The 24,791-nt window shown below is 34.8% G+C and overlaps 1 protein-coding gene and 1 long non-coding RNA gene across 6 annotated transcripts; one reads left to right on the top strand and one right to left on the bottom strand.

The window, feature by feature from the left end:
* Positions 1–806: 806 nt before the first annotated feature.
* Positions 807–5,228, bottom strand: LOC111906650 (uncharacterized). 2 transcript variants are annotated; one of them, XM_052769532.1, is made up of 12 exons: positions 5,153–5,228; positions 4,851–4,986; positions 4,118–4,275; positions 3,513–4,023; positions 3,210–3,354; positions 2,825–2,935; positions 2,154–2,646; positions 1,827–2,066; positions 1,656–1,728; positions 1,429–1,580; positions 1,282–1,348; positions 807–1,135 (listed from the first exon to the last, which is right to left on the bottom strand). In XM_052769532.1, the coding sequence occupies exons 3-12, from the start codon at positions 4,268–4,270 to the stop codon at positions 975–977; spliced, it is 2,106 nt and encodes a 701-aa protein (XP_052625492.1). In that variant the 5' UTR covers positions 4,271–4,275; positions 4,851–4,986; positions 5,153–5,228; the 3' UTR covers positions 807–974. The 2 variants fall into 2 exon arrangements, with proteins under 2 accessions (XP_052625492.1, XP_052625491.1); XM_052769531.1 differs by having other exon boundaries at positions 807–1,138.
* A 416-nt stretch (positions 5,229–5,644) lies between these two features.
* LOC111906669 (uncharacterized) lies at positions 5,645–8,172 on the top strand. Of its 4 annotated transcripts, none has more exons than XR_008231044.1 (6): positions 5,645–6,155; positions 6,325–6,435; positions 6,990–7,092; positions 7,196–7,261; positions 7,339–7,385; positions 7,879–8,172. It is a non-coding gene; the product is annotated as an uncharacterized LOC111906669 (long non-coding RNA). The 4 variants fall into 4 exon arrangements; XR_008231043.1 differs by having other exon boundaries at positions 5,645–5,990; XR_002855304.3 differs by lacking the exon at positions 5,645–6,155 and adding an exon at positions 7,490–7,537 and having other exon boundaries at positions 6,162–6,435.
* Positions 8,173–24,791: the final 16,619 nt, after the last annotated feature.

Genomic DNA, 24,791 nt, shown 5'->3' on the forward strand with positions numbered 1-24,791 from the left:
CTTAATAAGTCTATTTCCTTTGATTTTTCAAGAAAAACGCCGAAATTAATAGGAAAAAAAACAATTGTGTTTGGGTTGTTTTTTAGTTTATTGTTTTTTTTCGTAAAGAAATATTGAAAAATGTAACAAAAATAAAAATTCATTACAACATTTACAAGAAAATGTAAACATAAACCTAAAAGTACGTTTAGTATTATAATATTTAACTAGGTGTAAGATTCATGTAATATACGGAGTTTTTTTTTAATAATATATTTTGTTATGTCTTACATGTTTAATAATTTATAAAACTGAATTTGAAAAGAATATCAATATTAGCCGTGAATAAACTAATTTTTGTAAGGTTTCTACAAATTATCATAAATTCAAAAGAAATTGACCAAAAATTATGTTTTTCAATGATTTGAATTTAAATTGAATTTGATACATTAATTGACAAATTACGTGAGATTTTATGGAGACATTTAAGTTTCCTTATTTTCTTTTATTATATTTTTAGAATAAATTTTTTATAAGTTAATTACAAGGCCAAAAAACCACAATTTGTCAAGTGGATTTAAATGAAATTGAAAAAATTTTAAAAATGTCATGTGACATATTGAATTAAGTAATGATATGTTGTAAAAAACATTTATTTATTAGGAATGATGAAAAAACAGTAAAGATATGTTGATAATTTTAATTTTTAACATGCCTTAATCAATTAAACTTATTGATCTTTTAGTCCTCTTAGTTCGATGAAGCACAGAAAACCACAATATATTTTCAACATTTTATCAATTCAGCCACTTATGAGACTTCTAATATGTCAAACTCCGTATTCACATACTTGTAAAAAAAAATAGATGCAAATAACAATACAGCAAGTGTTCCCTTTACATGGTTCCTACATCTTTCAAGGGCACTTAAAATTAGAAATTACAATTAAATTATTTAGCACTCACTGAATCAGTCAGAGTTACAAATGTTTTAGACTAAAGAATAGCAGTGGTATGGTTAAGAGCCATTTGCTGCAATTTGGTGATCACGTGAGTTGCAGCTGAGTTTCTGGCTTCACGAATACTTTGTTGCATGCCACTCACACCAGAACACTCAAAATCGCTTCCTTTTACACTCACATTCGCCACAAACCCACCTTCTACACATCAATCAATTCACCAATCTTTTACATTTTTTTTTTTAAAAAAAAAACACTTTGTTGCATAAATTGGGGGAAAAAAACGAAACATCACTGGTTTAGAGTAACAAAGTGCAAGGAAAAGAAAAATCTTAATATCTTACCATCTGAACGTGACATATGATATGTTGGCAACATCCAACTGTTTGATAGACAAATATCATCCAACTCCTACCCAATAAATAATTAAATAAATAAATTGTTGTTATAGTGTTAAAAAAAAATAATAATAAAAAAATAGAGAAGAGTACCTCGCATGCTTTTCGTAAAGTGAGTTGGGCTTCTGACAAAGGCAAACTTCTACCGATTTTCATGTCTTGAATTTGCATGTTGCCTTGTTGGCAAATCTCATTGCAACAATCAATAACAGCCTCTAGTTTTAAACCCAAACAATCTCCTATACCTAAGGGTTTTGGATAATTTTTAAACTAATAGTGATAGAATATAGTAAATCATAATGAAAAAAAAAAAAACATACCACCCTGCATGATTGCCTGAATCTTTTTCTCACACAAACTCAACTCATCTTCTATATTGCGTTGTTGATTGGACTACAAAAATAATAAAAGGCATTAACATTTCAATTAAACAATATATATATATATATATATATATATATATAAAAGGTAAGTATAAAAAGCAAGCAAACCAGTTTTTGTCTTTTGTTAAAAAGAGCTCGAAGGGCAGCCTCTGATAATTCAGATCTCTTTGAATCCACTATGAAATGAAAATTTTCAAGGGGTTCTGTTTTTGCCACATCAGCATCCACTTTTAGCATTCTACTTTTATCCTCACAAAGTGAAACAATACCAGACTTCTTTTCACCATCAACCCTTTTATCTTTGCATTCATTGATGATTGACATGTTTTTCAAGTTCTTCACATTATCCTGACAATAACCAAATTAAAAAAATTAGGTTGCATAAAAAAATAAAAAAAAAAAAACTTATCTAAAACTGCAATTAGTTTCACTCACCTTTACGCTGATAGCATTTGTTGGAGTTGTTCTTTTTTCATGATGATAAACCTTGAGTGGTGTTGGTGTTGTTGAATGCATTTTAGCATTTTGAATTTCTTTTTGCAAACAAACTATTGGCTTAGTAATATTATTATTATTGGATTCAGTTAATGAATCATTTGATTTAACCCCACAAGATCCATTCACTTCTTCTTTCTGCTTTGAACAATCACTTTCAACACTCAAGGTCTTTTTTCCATTGGAATTTTCAGTTTTCATGGCTTCATTAAAAGTAGGAGTTTCCATGTCTTTGTTGGATATATTTCTTGCTTTAGTAACTCTGTCTTCATCTTTTTTATTCGAGTTACTGATGTGAATGCTTTTGGACTCCATCTTTGACTTTATTTGTCGGTTACTTTGACCACCTTGTTTTTCAGTTGACTTTTGTGACCCCTGAATTTTTTTTGAATCTGCAGTTCCCTCTTCCATCTGATCCGTTAATCCATTTGATCTGCAGCATTTATAATTAGGGAACAAATTTAATGATTCCTATATATTTTATTTACTAATTGCTTTATTCAAAAAGGATCATTTTTTTAAGGCTTAGAATAATATTTAACACACTAAATATTACAAATAAGTCAGCCATGTATATACCATATATGAATCTTGAGAGAAAAATAAATCACCTTTTAAACCACTTGGATATAATTTCAGCATATGGAAGAAGGTAATAATACTCAACAACAGGAGTAATTACCCAACTCCCTGAACTCTTCTTTACTACAGGTCCATGTAAGCTACACAATAAAAATACACAAATAACATTAGAAAATGCTTATTCAAGGTTCAAAATGGGCAAGAATTAAAGAGCCAAAAAAAAAAAGGAAATGAGTCAAATGGTTTTAAGGTTATCCATAACATTCTCTAAAGTGTTTACAAATTACAGTTTTACAAGTATACCCTGATTGTTTTATTTAAAAAACTTGTAACATTATTTTAATATTGGTTTTAAATTTGTAATCATGTTTCATAAATTAAGTAGCACACAAGAAGTTATAAATTAATACTGACCTAGAAATAGCATCTTGAATAGGAACCAATTTATCCTCATTAATTGATTGTGTACTTTGAAGTATGTAAAAATGAGTTGCAGTCTTTGCTTGACTCAATGAATAAACTACATGGTCTTCTAAAACTTTAAGCTCACTATTGATTCCTGTTTCAATGTAAAAATCATATCAAGTGTCAATAAACTTCAGTTAAATTGTCATAACAACATAAAACTGTATGCATGTTATTGTTTTTTTGACTCAATTGAAAACTTCAGTTAAATTTGTCCCAAATTATAAAAAAATTAAAAGTATGTTTTGCTACCTGCTATTTCCTTAACAGCTGAAAACGCAACCTTCTGCAACTCATCTTCACCTTCTTCATCATACTTTCTCATCAATGACAATTTTCTTTTTTTACCCTTTTTACACTCATTCTCAATTCCACTCTCTTCACAATAAAGATCCTTTTCGATAACTGACCATACTCCATTATCAAACTGTAGAAAGCAATTCTCTTTCTTGGAATCTATCAAAAAGATAGCCACTTTAGTTATTGGCCATTCTTTTATCATATTTGAGATATTAGATGAAGCATGTAGCAAAGTTTCTGATATTGTGCATGCATCCATGATTGCTTTTTCAGTTAATGAAAGCTGGTTTTCAGGTTCATTTATGGTTGGGCGATTAGATTGAGTCATGTATTTCATGTGTTGAAGTATGCTTGGTTTGAACATTATTGCCAAGTTGCAAAATTGGTCAAACTTTAAGAATTCTTTTTCTTGGTTTTGTTGGTTTAGATGATAGTAGTTGTAAAGTACTGCAGCAGCATGAACCTGAAAAGAAATGAAAACCCATACAAAATTAAGTAGAAGGGCATTTATGTCTTTTCCAATAAGCAAGAGAAAGTGGAAGGTAGAAGGGAGGGACCTGTTTGGCAACGGATTTTTGTTGAGATTGAGAAGGAGTGTCTTTTGCAGTGTCACTATGCTTCAAAGGTAGCAATGGACCAACCAAGTACTCCATTAATGCTTCAACAGTCTCCTCAGTGGGCCCAACCTCCATTGACAAATCTATGTCCATTGACCCTAGATTAAGTCAAACCAAAACAAATATATATCAGAAAAGAAAAAGAGATTTAAGCTCATGCTGTCATGCACCTAAACCGAAAACCCTAAAAAGAGGAAAAACAAACAGATGTTAGATGAGAGTTTAACTTACATTTCATTGAGAATACAAGTTCTAAGCCAACATGACAAATTATAACAAAAATGTTTAACACAATATAAAAGATCAAAGAGAATGAGGGCTTGAAGTTTATTAGGGCTTGAAAAGGTCTCGTACCCCATTTTAGAACCAGCAGAAGTCGATAAAACTAAAGCAATCAAACCCACTTAACCTTACATCCTTTGATCGACCTCAATTCTAAAATTCAGCAACTCAAATGGATAATTAGACAAAAATTTCCACCTAAATTTACAGAATTTTGAATACTTATGCAGGTATGCGTACATTATATGCTAACAAAACCGCGGGGGAAAAGGACACACTAAGAAGAAAAAAATCGACAATGCTGGTGACCAACTATAGGGTTTTTACAAAGTTTAGGTCAAATTTGTGAATTCTGATGAACTAAGAGCAGATGATTTTGAACATTACATACCTTTAATCACTCTCGATTCTACAATTCCGTCCAAATTTTCAATTCGAGCAGATAAACAGACCACGTTTTAACTTGCTGTTCTTTACATAGAAATTCCACGCACAGAGACAGAGCTATACATTATGTGATACCAAAACTGAAACAGTAGAAGGAAAAGAGTGAGGAAAATGAAAAAATGGTGATGGGGTTTGATAAAAAGAGTTTCAACGATTTCTGTGTTTCAGTCAATTTGACAAATTAGAGTACAAATGTACACAAAAACCCTAGAGAAGTGAAAGGTGTTCTAGAACTTTCTAACATACCTTCGCAGCTCATTTCATTCTCCGATTGACAAGAGTCTCCGACAAATCAACAGTTTCCCTAACTCTTCAGCTACAAATGATAAAAGAAATGAGTTAAAAAGGAATCTCTTTATAAAAAATAATAATAATAACAAATAAAAAATAAAAATAATAAAAACTTATTTATTTACCAGTTTATATTCAGTATTTGCATTGAACAGTTAATTAGCCTCATGTGCTTTGCATGCGATGCCAGGACATTTATGTTCGTTTCTGTTTATCTTTTTTATGTTTTTCTCTCTCTATTATAACGTTTTGTGAATTACAAAGTTATTCCTTAACGAGCAAAGTTCTAAAAAGTTAGTTAACGCGTAATAGCTCCAAAGTTTATATTTGCCGTTAAAATTTGCTTAAGTTATATATATATATATATATATATATATATATATATATATATATATATATATATATATATATATATATATATATATATATATATATATATATATATGTGAAACCCTTTTCTGAAATATTAACGAGTCCACGTCTATGAGAAGTTCCCCACCGACCGCTCTCATGCCTCCGTCACGTGTAGCTAAGCTGTCTCTTTGTGTGCTTAAACTCATTTCCGCCCAAAATAGCATTGACGACACACTGGGATTGAAGAAACGGCGTCGTTTGGCTGCTAATGAATGATGCCTTGGTGCTTGCTTCCGGTCAGCCTGACATCACCATGAGGAAGAAGACTTGGTGGTGGGTTTTCCTTATTGGCGGTGGTGTTTCTTCCGATGTTGCTTGCCACTGTTGGACCCCTTTAATTGACACCTCTCCTTCTTTGCAATGACTCTCTCAAAATAAGGTAATACCGACCTAACTTCAGTATTAAAGGAGTGCAGTTCATTTGCGTAGTAGATTCTTCTTGGCACTCCTGGATTCCCATTAAACACCACTTCACCTTCATTGTGGTCGACTCAGCCTCTTGACTTTCTCTTCATGCCGACTCCATGGTTGTTATGTATTTAAGGTTATAATTTCACATGTTTGTTGTTATTTTTTAGGGTTACTCGGTAGGTATATTTTGATAAGGTTTATGCGTATTTTTCTATTTTCTTGAAATTACAGCCACTTCCTTTGATTGCTCACCGCTCCAAACATCTTCATATATTTTGATTAGTTTTTCGTTTTGTCTGCAGATGAGCTTCAATTTAATCGTTTCCTTACTCCTCAAGGATCTGTCCTTTCTTCATTCTTTCTTCATGGGTTGAAAGCAAAAGGGGGATACTGCCTCGTATGTTACTAAAAAGGTAAATTTGAACTCCAAATTAAAACTCTATTATATTTTGTTTGTGTAAATAAATGTTAATCTGGAATCGAGGTATAGGGCTTGAACCCTAATTTCATTTCTTCCTATTATGAGCTCTCTCTTTTGAAAGTTTTTTAATCTATCGATGTTAGTTCTTCTATTCTCTACACCATTTTGAATACGTTTTACATGAAGAAGTTATCATGAGGAAATTGTTGTTGTAAGATGTACAAATCATGTTAGCAATCACGTTTTCAAAGTATTCATCACTAGGCGGAACTTAAACATGAGGAAACAGGATATTCTAACAAGTATGTTAAGACCTCAACCTGATGACAATGAATCTAATTTCAACTCTTGAATTGAGATACATCCACATGGTGGAGACCGGAGAGGCGTTGGGTTTAAACCTTCCCCCCAGCTCAACACTTCCTACCTACTACCCTTCTCTGTTGATTTCTTTCTAATTTGTTCATTGCAGAACACTTTATGGGTTTTCATCAAATTAGTTTTCAAAGTATCATTTGTTACTGAGGTTGAGTTTTTGTTTGATAGGTTTTGCAGCAGAGTCAACTCAGGGGTTGTTGGTGACAATCAATTATATGGGTATTACGCATCATCTTTATAGTGGAAGATTGGAGCAGGCCGCACTTGACATGTAAAGCTACTAGAACACTAATTAAGTCTCACATCCTTCATTCTTTCAGTGGAGAAGGTGGGTAATGTTTAATGGTCTTCTTTTGGATTGGCAACCCTAACAGATTCGATTGAAGGTGAGGTTGATTCTGCATCCTACTTTTTTCTTCTCCAACATGGATTAGTTGAAGGTGAGTTTATTTTTTAAAAGTAGAAGAGATTGAAGGGTTTTCTAAACTAATTGAAGACAACTTACATTTTTTCACAGGTTGATGTTACAAAGAATTTGATTAAAGGTTTCCGATTTGTGATTAGGTAATATGGTTTTTATTTTCTGGATTTTTTGTATTTTTGATTGATAAATGGTCAACTAAAATCCTTTAACAAATCTCCTTCATTTTGTTTTAACTGTTTGATAGCAATGCTCATCAAGGCTATGATTTACGACAAAGCTGGTCATGAAAGATGTATCTTTTTTCCTCTTGTTTTTAGTTTTTTTGTTTAGGTTTCCTTAAAAAAAATTCATCCATTAGTCTATCAGTCTCTTCTTTTTTATTAACTTTAAATTTTGAATTTTTTGACACTTTTTCTCCAAATTACAACTAAGAAGAATCATCGTTGGACATTATTGATTTGAAATTTCAATTTATCATGATCAAATTAACATGGAACTTAATTGGATCGGGAACAAGTTAGATTTCAACAAAAAAAAAATAGTAAATTTCATTTTAGTAAATTCCATTTAAGTTTTCCATAAAAATAGTTTTTTTTTAATTTTTTAATTTTTTTAATTATGTATGTAATGTAGTGTTCATGGGGGCAGCAAGCTGATTCTACTGGGAATGGGCTCAAACGAACCTTCCACCACCTGGTCCCATACCAATGCTATCAATGAACACCAATTGGAAATGAGCAAGATGGTTTTAGTAAAGAAGAGGTAATAGTAAATGGCTAATCACAAGAAATAGCAATATACTGTCATTTACATCATTCAAATAGCAGCTTACTTTCATTTCTTTCAATTACAATAACGCATTTACTTTCAAACTTCCTTCTACAATGCTTTAATCACAAGGAATAACTGAATAACCAGTTGCTTTCATTTCTTTTCATTATATCATTGCATTCTTAATCTTTTTTTTTATTTTAAATTATAGCCAATTAAAGCATATACTTCACCTTTTTTTTCATACCAAGTCATTATACCTAAGGCTGTAAAAAGTTATAGTTCACTTGATAAGCTTAGTATTGAAAAACAAGTAACGAGGCTAGGAATTTGGTATAAAAAAGCTTATCATTTGTAGATTCTCATTGCTATTGACTTATGAACTAGAAATCTTGAAAATATATTTTTTTATAGTAGGCTTCAACTGGATGTTTGCTATGCTTTGATGAGCCAATGGACATCAGAGTGTATGATGATCATTAATAGTCATGGCGTTCATATAGCTTACTCCTCCACTGATTCTAGCTTCAACAAGATATGGATAAATAAATTTAAATATATCCCTGTTATTGATAGTAAAAAAGTGCATTTCATTACTTATAAATGACACAATCATGGAAGCTCATCCTTCAATTTGTTTGATTATACTTTTTTACCGATTTTCATATTCACCTTCTTTTCTTGGATAACCAATGGAGCTCTATTTAGTCGAATACATGAATGAACATATGTTTTTAAATATTAATTCTAAAAATATATGATTTATGCTTCAGCATGTGACTTAATGTTTTATTTGAAATTTTAGTCTTGGAACGTGAAATAAAAACAAAATGTTAAGAGGTGACTGCGTGGTAAGTGAATGTAGGAGAGAAATTCTACTATGCATTTGGTTTGAAGAAAAAGCTAGCTACTGTGTCATATATTCATGAATGAGTAAAAAAGAAGAGAATCAATGCATTTTTTAAATATTTTCTTTTGTAGTGTCATCAATATGGCTTCCTTTCATGTGTGATTGTACAAGCTATCCAACTGGTGTTTTGTCGTTTTATACTTGCTTCCATCTTATTTATCTGTTCAACTGGTTGCAAGTGTTTATTTTCGTGGTCTATTATTGGGTTAGATGCAATAATGCTAACTTACTTTTGTTATTTACCTGAACCTGGAACTTCTGGAGGTAAAAAGAGTTCTTGGTTTGATTATGGCAGAATTATAGTTCGAGTTACTCTTCCATAATTCCACTGCTGTAGCTTCCTTCACAGGTCTGGTTAGATTAAAGATGATGATATCGAATAGTATTTGTTTGTCTTTTTTTTTTCACTACTTGTGCATTATAGCATGCTACTTTCATTCCTTTAATCAACATAATTTTAACTCATCTGAAAGCTTTTAAGACCATATATAGTGTATCATTTTTAAATTTCCAAAACTACCCTTCGTGGGCCGTGCTCAGCACGGTCCTTTTGAATTCACTAGTATATATATATAAACCACCTGGTTCATTAACAATGTTTAACCGGCCGGTTCAAGAGAAAACTGGGTTTATCTGGATCGGCTCAATTAGAAAAACATACAGTTCAACTTTTATAAAAACTAGTGGTGAAAAAATGTATCCCAAAGTGGTAATTTCTTAAAAAAACAACTTAAACTTATAGTAATGCTGATATCAGACATCAACAAGCTTTATGGCATGGAAGAGTGAAAAATGAATCGTTTATTTATAATGGAAAACCACTCATCGTTTTCTTTTTGGAGTTGATGTGCGACTTCTTCATGTCATCAAATATTATGTTTTTTATTGTCTAAAGTTTATACTTCTTTTTTCCTTCTTCTTTTTTTGTCCAACATTATAAAGTATGTCTTAATGTCTATCTTTTTTCCGTTCGTCTTTTTTGCTAAATATTAAAGGTAGGTCCTTTATATTTTATAAGGTAGGTCATAATATTTTTGGTATATATTTTGTTGTATGTTTTGGAAATTTAGGTGGGTCAAAGGACCCACCTTACCATAATGTAAACTCATCATTGCATGCATGCACCATGTCATGCTCGGCGCACACCGCCCCACCATGATGGCATACCAAGTAGGTTGAAGTTCTATGACATTTCAATTTTCGATGAGAGAGGAAAGATGTTAACAACTATTTTTGTATTTTTTTTTTTTTTGCTTTTTTTCAATTTTAAAAACTTATCCTATCAAATTCAACTTTTCAAGCATTTTTTTACTCTCATAAACATTTCAATTGCCTTTAAAAAAAAGAATTCAAATATTTTTACATTTTCCAAACCACTATCAATATACATATAGCCTCCAAGTCTTACCACACCATAACCTTTATAATATTTTTGTAAGATCCTATTTCCTATCGTTTCTTATTTCAGGGACGTGGGCCGGAAGACAATTGTGTAAAGGCTTTGGACCTTAAGAAAGTAAAGTTTAGTCCTTGTGGAAGGAAGTGGTGATGGTTAAGAGATTTAACCCTTGATCTGTGTATTGAACTGAAGGGTAGAAAGAGGAAAGTTATAGGTTGGGTTCTTGCATGAAATATGGATTTCTGTTTGAGAAATTTTTTGTCCAGATATCTAGATAATATTGTGGAGCTCTTCAATACATTTTTGTAGATATAAATGTTGGATTAGGTGTCTAAGTCTATAATTATAATTGATATGTACTTGAACTGATAGTAGCAATGTCCTTTTGGGTTGCCTTCAAACCTGACAATTGGATAGGAAATGTCACACCCCAAAACCGGAACGGCGGAAACATTCTGGGGTGGATGACGTCATGTCAAGTATCACAACACATGCATTATAGTAATCAAAATACAACAAAACATTGCATTAATGGTAATAGTTTTACATGGTTTACTTTACAATACATCAAAGTAATACAGACAATAATATAAGTACAGCATGGTACTAAGCTATCTTCATCAACAGCTCCGGGGATGTACCTGTCTAATGCTGACCTGAGAATACAAGTTATTTGAAAAGCGAGTATCAGCATTTTTACAAATGCTGGTGAGTTCATAAGCATTTAGTGACATTTTAATCAAATAACTTTATATATGTGGTAGTTTTCAAGTATACAGTGAAATAGAGTCCTTTCCAGAAAATCCTATATTTTCTAATTAAAAAGCAGTCTTCTACCAAGACTGGTCAGAGTTATGTGGTAAAAAGTAGTTTTCCCTTAAACACTTTCATTTTCAGAATACGGGATTTGCTTTTTAAGAAAGTCGGAGAATATCAGGGAAAATAACATATGCCTCAGCAGTGAGGACTGCTGACTAAGGCGGAAGGAATCATAGACTCCAGGAGTGTATCGAATGAACAACACGCCTGGCTCAGTCTAACAGAAAGAGACACAGACCCCAGACGGTACCAAATGAAAGGTACAGCTAGTAAGGTCTAAAACAGTGAACACAGACCTCAGACAGTATCAACTGAATGATACGTCTAGCAAGGTCTAAAATAGTAAATACAGTGGATACAGTGAATACAATGAAAACAGTGAATACAGACCCTAGACAGAATCAAATGAATGATACGTCTAGCAAGGTCTAAAACAGTGTGACTCCGAGAATGGGTTCCATCATACAGTGTAAATTGCTGGTGAAAAACCATTACCTTAAGGCCATAAATTATAAGGTAACCTGGGATACTCGTAACCATACTAACCGACACTAAAGTACCTGACGCCCTACAAGCGTCTAGAGAATATGACATTTGTCACCCCTCGGCTTGGTAGGCCGTGGACTGTAGCTAGCAGTCAGGGTGCGGGGGTGTCAATCCCGTATAGATCTATACACACAATGTCCGCTCTCCCTACAGGAGACTCTGGTTACCAACTAGACGACGGAGAAGGCCGTGTCCCGAAGATGCATCCCAAATAGTGGGTAGTGTGTTTCCAATACAGTGTTGAACTAGAGGTAGAGGCTCATAACTGAACTGACTAAAGTAAACCTATATGTCTATGCTTGTATACATAATATATAAGTAATGAATCAAACGACCTTCGGATGGACATCCGATCCCACTAGACCACATCTCAACGAAGAAAAGGAAATAGGGCAGACAAGCCTTCCTAAGTCCTTCAATCATTACTTATATGCATCTATACAAGCACATACATACATCTAACTACGCTTGAGTGTGTAACAAGTGGAATCATATCGTGAAGTATAATTCGAATCGTGATGTATAACCGAATCGTGTGGAATAACCGAATCGTGAAGTATAAGCGTACAGTGTGGAATAACCGAATCGTGAAGTATAAGCGTACAGCGTGGAATAACCGGATCGTGAAGTATAAACGCACAGTGTGGAATAACCGAATCGTGAAGTATAAGCGATAATTGGTATAAGTTATCACAAGTATAAGCGAAGTATAGGTAATAACAGGTATAAACGCATCAGAAAGTGAAAGCGTTATCAAGTAGGAACTTTAACTAAGAAGGAATATTAAAACATGGAAGAAAACCTTTACTCTTAAGAAAATCACGACAGGGTATTTTGTTGTAAAATAAGTTTGAAAAACCTTTAGAAATCCTTTGGAAACTTTTCATAAACCAGTTTACAATGAACTTTGATAAAACAACATAAGTAAGAGTTTTGAAACAAGCGAAAACCTTTTAGAAAACCATTTATAGTGTCCTACTTGGTAAAACAGTTTACAGTGTGGTAAATACTTGTGCATGCGGGTTATCAATCACATGTGATTGATTTGATAACTGTCATGTTTAACTTGTATTCCCCCTATAAAACATGTAACAACATTTAAAAGGTTCATTCAGGGGTATGAACTCACCTGGTGTAAGTGGATCCGACGAAGGCGTCGGTTGGGTGCTCGATGTCAAGTAAAGAGTTGGACACACTTAGTGACCTATTTAACATATGATAACATATGTTTACATACAATTAGTATATATAATACTAATTAAACAAGTATACGCACTCTAAGGAGCGGGAAACACTTTGGTTAAGTGTTTGGGGTGTCCCGGGTAACATTTAAGGGCATGAATGACTTAGGAATGGAGTTTACTCTCCAAGAGTAAACTCACCATAGGGTGTTTACGGCCCTGGGACTACTCCCCATGAGTTTACAGCCGTAAACTCATGGTGAGGGTGTTCTAGGGTGTTTAAAAGCCTCATATCAATTGTGGAATTTTGCTAGACTCAAATATCAAAGGTGTATGGGTTTAAAGCATCAAATGGCCCCTTTGAGGAGTTTACGGCCCTAAGCAAGCGATCTTACCGCCGTAAGCTCCTATACACTCTTTCTTTTGGTGTTTTAAGGGCTTAAGTGGTAGAGGGTAAATTCCTAAGCATTTTCCAAGTCAAATGGGGAGTTTAGGGCACCAATTAACCCCTTTGTAGGAGTTTACGGCCCATGTACCCTTCCATGAGGGGTTTACGGCCGTGAACTCCTTATGGAGTTGTTTTAATTGCATTTAAGGTCCCTAGGTTGTTGTTGGTCGTTTCTAGAATTTAATCCAAGGCCATTGGTGTGTTTAAGGGCATTTTTAACACACAAATATGAGTTTATTCCCCATGAAGAGGAGTTTACGGCCCAAGCATGTTCTTGGGCAGTAAACTCATGTTTACTCCCCAAAATGCTAGTTCAAGGTGTTCTAAGTCTGATTCCATAAGCCTACAAGTCATATCTAAGCCTTAGGGACAATTTGGAAGGGTTTTGGGGCTTAAAAACCCCATTAAATGGTGTTCACGGCCCAAGAGTGTTCTTGGGTCGTAAACTCATGATTTTGTCCCTATTTTATGTTTTAAACTCGAATTTGTACGCTAGATAAGTTATACAACGAGTTAGGATAGTTTACCTACTCGTTTGGGGCTCGAAACGGAAAAATTTTGGCTCGGGAAAAAGTTATAGAGAGAGAGTAAAAAGGTGAAAATGGGGTTTACTCTCCCTTATATAGGGGTTGGAGTTGAAGCTCAGTGGAAATCTACCTGATACTGTCGTTTAACGGGGCTTTTGGTCGCACCCGATTTAGTGGTCGTAAAAATAAAAACTAACTTTTTCCAATTAAATGGAAATGTATATTACGAGTTTTTATTTATCTTATCACGACGTTAACGACCTAAAAAAATATAAATAAATAAAACATTTATTTATTTTACGACCTCAAATTAACGTAACTTTTATAAAATGGAATATTCTGTTAACGGTAACGGGGTAATGTAACGGAATAAACTTTGGGTTGTCACAGGAAAACTGTTAGAGAGAGAATAATGATTTATTAATTTATTATTTGCTTAATAAATTAATTTGAAATAAAGATAAATAATTTATTAATGTATTATGTATATAATATATTAACTAGAAATCATATTGTTTAATTAATATTTAATTTGGAATTAATTTTGGGATTAAAGGAATTAATTGAAACTGCAGGGAGTAAAAGTGACAATGTTCAATAGTTGAGCATTGGGCATTCTAGAACCTCCCTAGAGAGGGGGGTGGGGGGACAAACTATTGGGTGTTCCTATGGTTTCCTTGGGCTCTAAGGATGCCTTGGATGCCGTAAGGAGAAAGTTAAGGGATTAGGGTTATCTTGGATACACCTGTCTAATCCAATATATTCCTAACACCTATATACACCCTACTAAAGGTTAAATTCCGGCTAACCCTTGATTCTAAGTGCATTTGGCCGTAATTTTGACCTACACTTCACTCTCTATGTTATTCCTTGGTTGTTTGGTTTGTTTGTGAGCCATCAGAGACGCGACACTTGTGGTGCTTGCTAACGAAGGTCTTTCAAGCAAGGTTTTAGATTGTTATTTCAATATAATAATCAAGGTATGTATTTTAACCTTCATTATGTGAATTTCGATTATAATACATAGAACCTAGGGTTTTCTTCTTTGTATTCAAGTTTGTATGTTCAACTAGTGAAAACCTAGATCCTTAATTTTATGGTTGCATGAACAGATAGGTTTTGTAGTTATGCTCATAACCCATCAGTGGTATCAGAGACTAGGATGTTTTTAGTTGAACTTGATGCAATTGTGATTCGTTCAAAGGATAAGGTAGCAGAATCGTCATTCTGTTCATCGGACTCTTCAAGTTCATATTAGGAACTCGACGAGTTGGCTCAACTCGACGAGTTGGCCAGTCAGATTCCAGATTTTCAATTTTGATAATCTTAGCTTAATTTGGATAATTACATGAATTCGTTTTCTGCCTAAACTTGAATCTTTTAAAAAGATAATTACATATCCTTATCAAAAGTAATGATTTGGTAATTCTGATAAAGATAAAACTAATGGTTAATTTAATTATTAAAACTTTTAACCTAGTATTTTTAAAAAGTTTTAAAAATACCCCATTTGGTTTCAGAATTTAAAATTTAATTCTTCGAATGATAGGTCTCACACTACAACGATTGGACTCAAACAAGAGCTGCGTAATATAGTTAGAACCTAACCTTCTAAAATTATCTAGTCTCAGTAACATGTAACTTAACATATTCACTTACTAGTTAGCTGAAACTGGTGAGAACTCCTAAAAAGCACATAACAAGCGGCATTCGAGCATCGAGTAATCAAATCAAGCATAACCTAATCAGAACATCTTATCATAGAATGATCAGTACTGGCATGCAAGTCTACAAGCTCATACAATAAGCATACAAATGCATCTCTCCTAGCATTCTATCATGCAAATACCAAGCAGATCCTTAGCCTTAACTAGCATGTGATTCACAGATTCACAAATCAAATCATATCAGATAACATGTATGGGTATTTTGGGAAAACTTACTTGAGCTCGTTCGATTGCATGCACCACATCCTTTCTTTTATTAGAAAACCCTTTTCTTTAAAAATATTTCTTTTTAAAAAACTTTACCAAATCCTCAGTTTGAGTTCAGACACACCCGAGAGTATGTACGAATCCCTCAAACTAAGGCTCTGATACCAACTTGTAACATCCCAAAAATACGATCCAAAAATTTCATTTTTCAATTAATAAAACAATATCCCAAAACATCATCATAAATCCCAAATGGGACAAATGTATCAAAACATCCTAAAATATCAGAGTAATCATGAAAATGCGGAACAAAATCGTGTGTGCACTACAATCACCCCACCCTAACTGAGTATAACATGCCCCACCCTAACTCGCATAACGTGCCTCACCCACTGAGCATGATGGGCATCGCCCTAACTCTCACAACGGGTGCCGCCCAAGATACGAACATACAAGTATAACAATTAATGGCATACAGATTACCCATTAGGCCCTTCCCACTAAGAATACAACACATACACATGCAAGATTCATGCAGACTCTAGCTGTAACATCCCAAATTTCGAGTCCAAAAATTTCAATTTTGATATAACGATTTAGTAAACATTTATAAGAAAACATCATCAAGTCATATCATTTCGTAAAACCATAATTTCATGTCTGAAATCATATCACAAAATTAGTAACAATCTCAGAGTACAATCCCAAGAAATCTCATAGTGCGGAAAACCAATGCGTGTGTATGATGTGCAGCTACCGCGCCGGCTCCTTCCCCTTCGCTGAAGAGGTACCTGAAACAAAACTAAAAACTGTAAGCACGAAGCTTAGTAAGTTCCCCCATCGTACCACATACCATACAATCACATAACATACATACTGTCGGGCAATTTTAGGGTGCCCTACCTACCCGGTACGACCATTCTAGGGTGCCGACCTACCTGGTACGACCATTCTGGGGTGTCGACCTACCTGTGTCAAGCCATTTTGGGGGCTGACCTACCCGTGTCAAGCCATTCTGGGGTGCTGACCTACCCATGTCAAGCCGTTCTAGGGTGTTGACCTACCCTTCGGTCCTAACAACTGAACCTTGGGGACTATTCCGCCCCCTACTGCTACTATCACATGTATCATAACATAAATATACTGTCAGGCATATCTGGGGTGTCTGACCTACCCTTCGGTCCTAACGACCGAACTTGGGGACTAATCCCCTCCTACTACCACTATCACATATAACATATCATGCCAGCATATAAACATATCATAACATACTGTTAGACATATCTAGGGTGTCGACCTACCATTCAGTCCTAACAACCGAACTTGGGGTTATTCTTCCCCTACTACCACTATCACATATAACATATCATGCCAGCATATAACAAATCAAGTAGTAGCAAACCTAGATGAATATCACAAAGACAATCATCTAACATACAACTCCTACTGGTAGGCCGACATTGTGGTCATAGACCCACCGCTACTTGGAAGGTAACTCACCTCGTAAGGTTGACTACTGAAATGCTGATCGGGAAATGTCTGACTGCTGCTCCGATAACTCCCCGGCTACAATTCCCATAAAGACACTTAGTCAGAAGCTGATAACTACTCTTAGGGTAAAATGACTATTTTACCCCTGTCCAAAGTTAATATCTGAGTCAAAGTCAACTTCTAGTTGACCTGACTCGCCGAGTTGGGCCGCCAACTCGCCGAGTCCCTATTCTTTCATTTGACCCCCTTCCCGACTCTACTCGTCGAGTTTAGCAAGGACTCGATGATTTCTCCTTCTACAATATCATCGAATGAACCTTCATCCGACTCGCCAAGTTGTATGAACAACTCGTCGAGTTCATCATCATCCTATGAACATGTCCAGTCTGCGACTCACCAAGTTATATGAACAACTCATCGAGTTCATCTTCAATGGTTAGGAGATTGCTTTGGACTCACCGAGTCCTACGATTCCCATGTCCATGGCTAAGTATAATACGTTGGGTCACTCCCTTGGACCCCTATAAAACCCTTATAACACTCAAATGGGTTCCTTTGAACCTCAACAGATTGGGGACTCAGGCCCTGGACTTGCCGAGTTCCAAGAGCAACTCGCCGAGTCGATGTTGTCCAAGTCTTATATCTCAATTTATGATGTACAACACTCATCCAAAAGGTAGATCTGGGCTTCTAAGATCGATCTAGCATGTAATGTTATGAACTTTACGTGCATGCATGGGAGTATAAGCTTAAAGGACCTAAAAATGAGGTCTAAGGGTGCATAGGACTCTCTATGGCTACAAGGTTGGCCACTTTATGCCATGTAGTCCCCTAAGGACCCTGAATCTGGAGTCTCAACCCCCAACCATGCTTGCACTCATGATTGGTCACCAAAAATGGTTCCTAAAAGCCCTAATTCACTTCAAAAAGGGATCTAGAACATGAATGAACAATGTATAAGCTTTATACCTCCAAGGAACTGTAGATGCTGCACAAACTCGAAATCTTCTGGTTTCCTCTTGGCTCCTCAAGCTTTTCCTTCCTTCTTGTGATCATAAACCACCAAAATCACCAAAAAGGACCTTAGATCTCACAAAATGATTAGGGTTTCAGTATGAGGTGTTCTGGGAGCATAAGGGACGATGGGGCTGCAATAAGACGTTTAAATAGGGTGCAATCCCTCGGATTTAGGGTTTCACTCAAACATCACCTACTCGCCGAGTAAGTCTACCGACTCGTCGAGTAGCTCACTTAAAATGTCCGCAGATCCCGACTCTACTCGACGAGTTGGGCCTCCAACTCATCGAGTCCCAGAGAAAAACATAAAAATACTTTGAATCAAATGTGTACCAAGAATTAGGTGCTACACTAGCACCCTAACATAATAAACCATGGGTTGGCATTGGTGCCCCACTAAACATAGTGAGGAAGACTCACCTCAGACTACTGAATCTCACAGATAAATCTCTGGTTGTTGGTCTGCTAATATCCGTACACTATCAACATAAAAATAACATCCAATTAATATTTGGATCCCGATTCACACTAAGAGTCCAAACTAGGGTATAAGACCTTTTTAACCTTTACCTAACGTGGCCCAAGGCCAAGGCCCAAGCCAACTATCCAAAAGGCCCAAATTCCAAAATGATCACCAAAGCCCAAATATGGCCTGATGTTCCAAATTGGGCCCAAATCCCTTCGTGGGCCTTCAACTAAAAGAGTCCAATAAAATAGCATCAGCACAAAAATATAATTCTGATGACCCAACAAAGCCCTAGACTCCTCAGGTCAAACATGGGCCCAATACCGAAAAGCCCAAAATTCCAAAGCCTAATGCTGAATACACGGGGCGTACTCAGCTCGTACGCTTAGCGTACATGCTCTGGGGCTAGTATGTGCAGCACACTAGCTTATACGCCCAGTGAACTCCCCAGTTAGCCACCACACATCATTAAGCACTTAATCCATCCAACCCTTACTCCATACTTTCAGATCTTGTCTCAAAAGATGATTTATCATGTAAAGTTGGCAACTTTACGTGCATGCATGGCTTAATGGGGCTCCAGAGCTTAAAAGAACTTAAAAAATGGTCTTAACACATGCATGATTCCATATCCACCATAAAGTTTGCATTTTTATGTTTAATGGACCCCTAAGATTTCCAGATCTAAAAGTTTAAGCTTCTGAAATGACCATAGCTCACATGGTCCAACCAAAAGGGACCAAAATAACCATAAACAAGCCAAAGAGAAGATATATACAAGCAGTTGACAAGTCATGTACTTTATACCTCAAAAGTTACGAAATAAAGAAGCTAAATCTGGATCTATAAGCTCTTCTACAAAGAATGAATCTTCAATCTTCTTCTACCAATTCAAGATGCACAAGACACACCAAAGTTCTTCACAAAAGCTAAAAAGCACCACACAAAGGCTAAGGGATGAAGTTAGGGTTTTGAGGATATAGAGGCTGGTCTAAAAATGTCCAAGAGGTGGGTTATAGAAGATTAAATAAAGCACAAACCCTAAAAATTAGGGTTTGTCCCAATCCAACGTATACCCAACGTAACCTACGTAGGCCCAATGTACGTGTTCAATGCCCGCGATCTTGATCTAGCTAGTATGCTAAGCGTACTCATAGAGTACGCCCCGCGTACTAGCTAGAGGACCAAAATGCAAGATTTTTTTGTTTAGCAAGGGTTAAAGGGAAAACTTACAAGGTCCAAATGTTACAATGCCTGATTGTGATCATTAAATGTCGTAGGTTCCTTTGATATATCGACCCATTCACGAAAAAATGTTGTATATTATATCAAGGTCCATGATGTAATCATAGACGTTCCATTGTTTGAAGAAAACATTTTGCAAAGATGAAATTAAGAGTGATAGGATCAAGGTTAAAGAATTGAGTTAGGGTTGAAAATATATGAGGAGAAAAAAATTAATTCCAATCTTTTGAGTTTCAAATACAATCTTTGTGGTTAATATTCATAATGAGTTTAACATAATAACCATGCTTTCTGTTAATGTGGTGTAATCAAAAACCGCATTGCGACGTCATTATAACATTTGGAGTGTTGTAGTCAATTAACTATAAGATAAATACAATAAATTGTTAATCACACTAAATGTATATTTATTAATATCAACATATTTATAAAATATTGTAAATATGGCTTAGTATTTATGGTTTAGGTTAAATGCAATTTTTGCTCTTCTTTAGTATTAAACTTTAAACCCTAGGATGTCTCCCTTCCTACCTTTATACTTTTGTGTATCTTAATTTTTAACAATAAAGTTCGGGAGAGGAAATAGGTTCAAAGTTTTGGGCAAGGAACCGGGTTTTAAATATAATCTTACTTCCTTGCAAACATTATTTCTTCTACAACAAAGTCGGACTTCATTGTCCGGTATCACACTCTTCTCAATGAAGATGATTTTTGCCTATAAGATTGTTGTCAAAATCAATCAAATCTGACCGATACCTCCTCAATTTTTGACAAATTATTTTTTAGTAGCTGATGTTGTTGGTGCTTGGCATAGAGATGGTTGGTGGGTGGGGAATCTTATTAGGAAAATAGGGAAAAATTGGTGTATTTTCAGCATCCAATAGAAGAGCTTTTTTCAGTATGAACGAGCTAAGCATTCATCAATATTGGGTTGATGATGTTTGGATTTATGCAAAAAAAAAAAGTTAGATTGTGTTTTTAAATATGTTTTAGGGTTAATGTGACGTTCAGACTTGTCTACTGGTTAAATTAAATAATGCTTATATCAGTACGTATATTGCTATAAGCATTTTAATCTGTTTGTGTATATGCTTGTGTGCATATTTATGTTGGTCATGTTTGGATATGTATTTCTATAATCGTGTTTTTTTGTCTTTGGATTTGTAGTTTGACTAACAATTAGATTTGTAGTTTGACTAACAATTAGGTGTTCTTTAGTTTACCGCCCGTATATGTAGATAGAAACATCATATTTTGTGTGTGTGTATGTATATATATATATATATAGAGAGAGAGAGAGGAGAGAGAGAGAGAAAAAAGATAGGTTCAAATGTTTTCTACAAGTATTGTATGCATATATATGAACTAATGAGAATTTAGTAATAATTTAATCATTAAATTTAAGAATAAGGGTAGCTTAGTCCTTTTACCTTTATAAATCAAAAATAAATCTTGTATATTTGGAAAATCATTAAATGAATTTCATAGACATCCTTTTTTAAATAATTGCTTCGTCTCACTAAACCTAATTTGCTGCTCTTTTCTTTTTTCGACCGGCAACCACAGGAGCAACTCTGGCAGAAAGTGAGGATAAAGAGGAGCATTATTATGGAACCGAAGATGATGAAGTGGCGGACGATATACTGGAGTGGAAACATCAGAATCACCATGCTACTGCTTCTACTCCGGAAGGACTATCATATTCTGATGGAGGATTACGGAGTTCTAGCCCGGTTATGGTCGTGTTCATCGATCCAGACCTGCTCGATTGCTCGATTTTCCTGGAACCACTGTGTGCCCCAATCTACCAAGTAATCAGTACTTTCCCTCTTCGAATTTGAATGTGAACACTATTATGCTCTTGTATTAATCATAACATTTTTTTAGTTGTAGTGTGAGAATGGGCACATAGCATGCTCCTCGTGTTGCACGAAATTGAACCTCAAGTGTCTTTTTTTGTGATGGAGACATCCAATGGCACTGGCGACTAGAAAAGTTTATCTTCTCATCTCTCAATTGCAATAGTTAGAAGTTTGATTCAGGCTCCAAATATGACAATCATTAGGTAACTCTTATCATCTTTTTTCTTGAATTGTTATTCATGGCTTCGAGAGTCAGTATGGTTTGAAACGGATGGAAGTTGCTAATAAATTGAGAGGATAAAAATATGTTCATTTTTTTTATTCATGTCTTCCGATCATGGTTTTGGTTAATTATTTATATGTTGATTATGCATTCTAATAGAATTTTACTGTTGCATTCTGATAGAATTTTACTATTTATATGTTGGAAGAATTTTTAGTTGCTAAGTGTGCATTGCCAAGAGATTTGATCTCAATTTTAGTTTTATTTTTATTTTAAATTTGCAAATATCATTGTTAACAACAAGTATATTTGTTTAACGGGTAATACTAACGAGTAATGTATCTTATTCTTTCAGAATTGCATGGAGAAGGGATTCAAAATTGATCATACAAGAGAAATATTTGGAATCGAGTTCAACAATAAGTATATATGTGTCACACCCCAAAACCAAGAACGGCGGAAACGTTCCGGGGTGGAGGACGTCATGTATAGTATCACAACAGTGTAAAATAGTAAACAAGCAACAACATCATCCATTGCATTATAAGTAAAGTTTTAATACATGTGTTCTTTCATTGTAATAAGACACCAAAAATATATAATCAAAATAAAAGACGAGACTTGTCTGCTCCGTCTTCTCAAAACCTGGTCACCGTACCTGTCTACTGATGACCTGAGAATACAAGTTATTTTGAAAGAGAGTATCAGCTTTAAAGCTGGTGAATTCATAAGTATTTAAGTGTCGTTGTCTTGCTTTGTAAAGCTGTTTTAAAAGTCATGTAAACCTTTAAATGAAAATGTTGATATAAGTATGAAAAGCCCTAGAAAATCCCTTATTTTCTATTAGTTTGAGATGTAGTCTTCTACCAAGACCCGAATGTTTTGTAAGTAAAATGATAGTTTTTCCTTCTATTGACTAGTACTAAAGTACATAGTCTAACTCATCATTTATGTGAAAGTGTCACAAAATAAAGTAAACAGGAAATAGTATATGATAGTCTTCTACCAAGACTTAAGTGTTTTGTAAGTAAAATGATAGTTTTTCCTTCTATTGACTAGTACTAAAGTACTTAGTCTATCTCATCGTTTATGTGAAAGTATCACAAAATAAAGTAAACAGGAAAAAGTATAATCATGTAAGTATTATCCCTAGATTACCAGGATTAACACGACATCGCCGAAGCGAAAGGTATAACCAAATGAACATCCGAAGATTGTGCAATTAACCTTTGTGGCGAACAGTAGGTTCCAGGAATGGTTAGTCCCGTAACTGACTTTACATTGTTGTAGTCGAAGTAAATAACCTAATGAACCTCCGAAGATTGTCCAATTAACCTCTGTAGTGAACAGTAGGTACCAGGAATGGTTAGTCCCGTAACCGTCTCCTAATGTAAGTAATAACAACCCAATGAACATCTGAAGATTGTCCAATTAACCTCTGTGGCGAACAGTAGGTTCCAGGAATGGTTAGTCCCGTAACTGTCTCCTAATATATGTAATAACAACCCAATGAACATCCGAAGATTGTCCAATTAACCTCTGTGGCGAACAGTAGGTTCCAGGAATGGTTAGTCCCGTAACTGACTCTACATCGCGATAAGCGAAATAGATAACCTAATGAACATCCGAAGATCGTCCAATTAACCTCTGTAGCGAACAATAGGCTCCAAGAATGGTTAGTCCCGTAACTGACTCCCATTGAACTGGGATGGGCTGGAATGATTTACTGAAGGTACTAATAAATCATTTTTACGAATCAAGTTTCAAGTATTCATGTAAGTATACACAGGTAGATGTATCCACGTAAAGGTATTCATGTAATGTGTTCATGTAAGCGTATTCATGTATCATGTAAGCATATGTAAAGGTATTCATGTATCAGGTAATGTACTCGTAAAGACTCATGAATGAACTGACTCTTGTGTGATTCCTTGTAATAGGAATATTGTTTGATATCTTCTAACTATCCATATGATAGTTAACTGAAAGGTAATTGGTTGTTCAAGTAGGTTTATACACTCTTACTACTCAAGGGTGTGAGAAACTAAATGACAGATGTAAACTGTAACATTAATACATATATAAGAATATAAGTGTATATGCATAGTTTAGTTCAAGAATGTAAAAATGGTTTTGTAAGACATTTAAGGGTTTTGAACAAAATATAAAAGTGACTTGATGTCATTTTGATAAACATTTCAAAAGTAATACATTTGATAACAAAGTATTTTTAAAGATAGAAAACCATTTCATGCATCACACTTTGTAGTATGTGAAATATGTTGAATGAAAACACAGTTATAAAATACATATAGATGATTTAATAACATGTTGTTTTCTACTTGTAGTCCCCCCCCCCATTAAAGCATTTAAAATCATTTAAAACATTGATTAGGGATATGAACTCACCTGTTGTGGGTGATACGGATGAACCGAAGAGGTAGGACTGCTAGGTGTCAAGTGAAGTCTTGAACACACTTACGATCCTAGTTAACATATAATTTCACATATATGTAACAAATTAGTCTATAAACAACTAATAAACAAGTCAAGACACCCTAGGACATGCTAAACACCTTTATCAAGTGTTATTAGCCTCTAGGAATGCATCTAAGTGTTTGTAGGGGAAGCTATTGTGTGTAGGGCTCAAGGAAAACTCCACCATGAAGTTCACGGCCCTAATAACACTACCAAATGAGTTTACGGC

Source organism: Lactuca sativa, chromosome 3, assembly GCF_002870075.4.
Source record: "Lactuca sativa cultivar Salinas chromosome 3, Lsat_Salinas_v11, whole genome shotgun sequence".
Lineage (NCBI taxonomy): Eukaryota > Viridiplantae > Streptophyta > Magnoliopsida > Asterales > Asteraceae > Lactuca > Lactuca sativa.

What these genes read in the sequence shown, in the direction of transcription:
- LOC111906650 (XM_052769531.1), bottom strand. Translation starts at nt 4,270, where the DNA reads ATGGACATAGATTTGTCAATGGAGGTTGGGCCCACTGAGGAGACTGTT. An exon ending in AGCTGTTAAGGAAATAGCAG is followed by an intron (nt 3,355 to 3,512) that starts GTAGCAAAACAT and finishes ACATTGAAACAG; the next exon opens with GAATCAATAGTGAGCTTAAA. An exon ending in ATATCCAAGTGGTTTAAAAG is followed by an intron (nt 2,647 to 2,824) that starts GTGATTTATTTT and finishes TAAATGCTGCAG; the next exon opens with ATCAAATGGATTAACGGATC.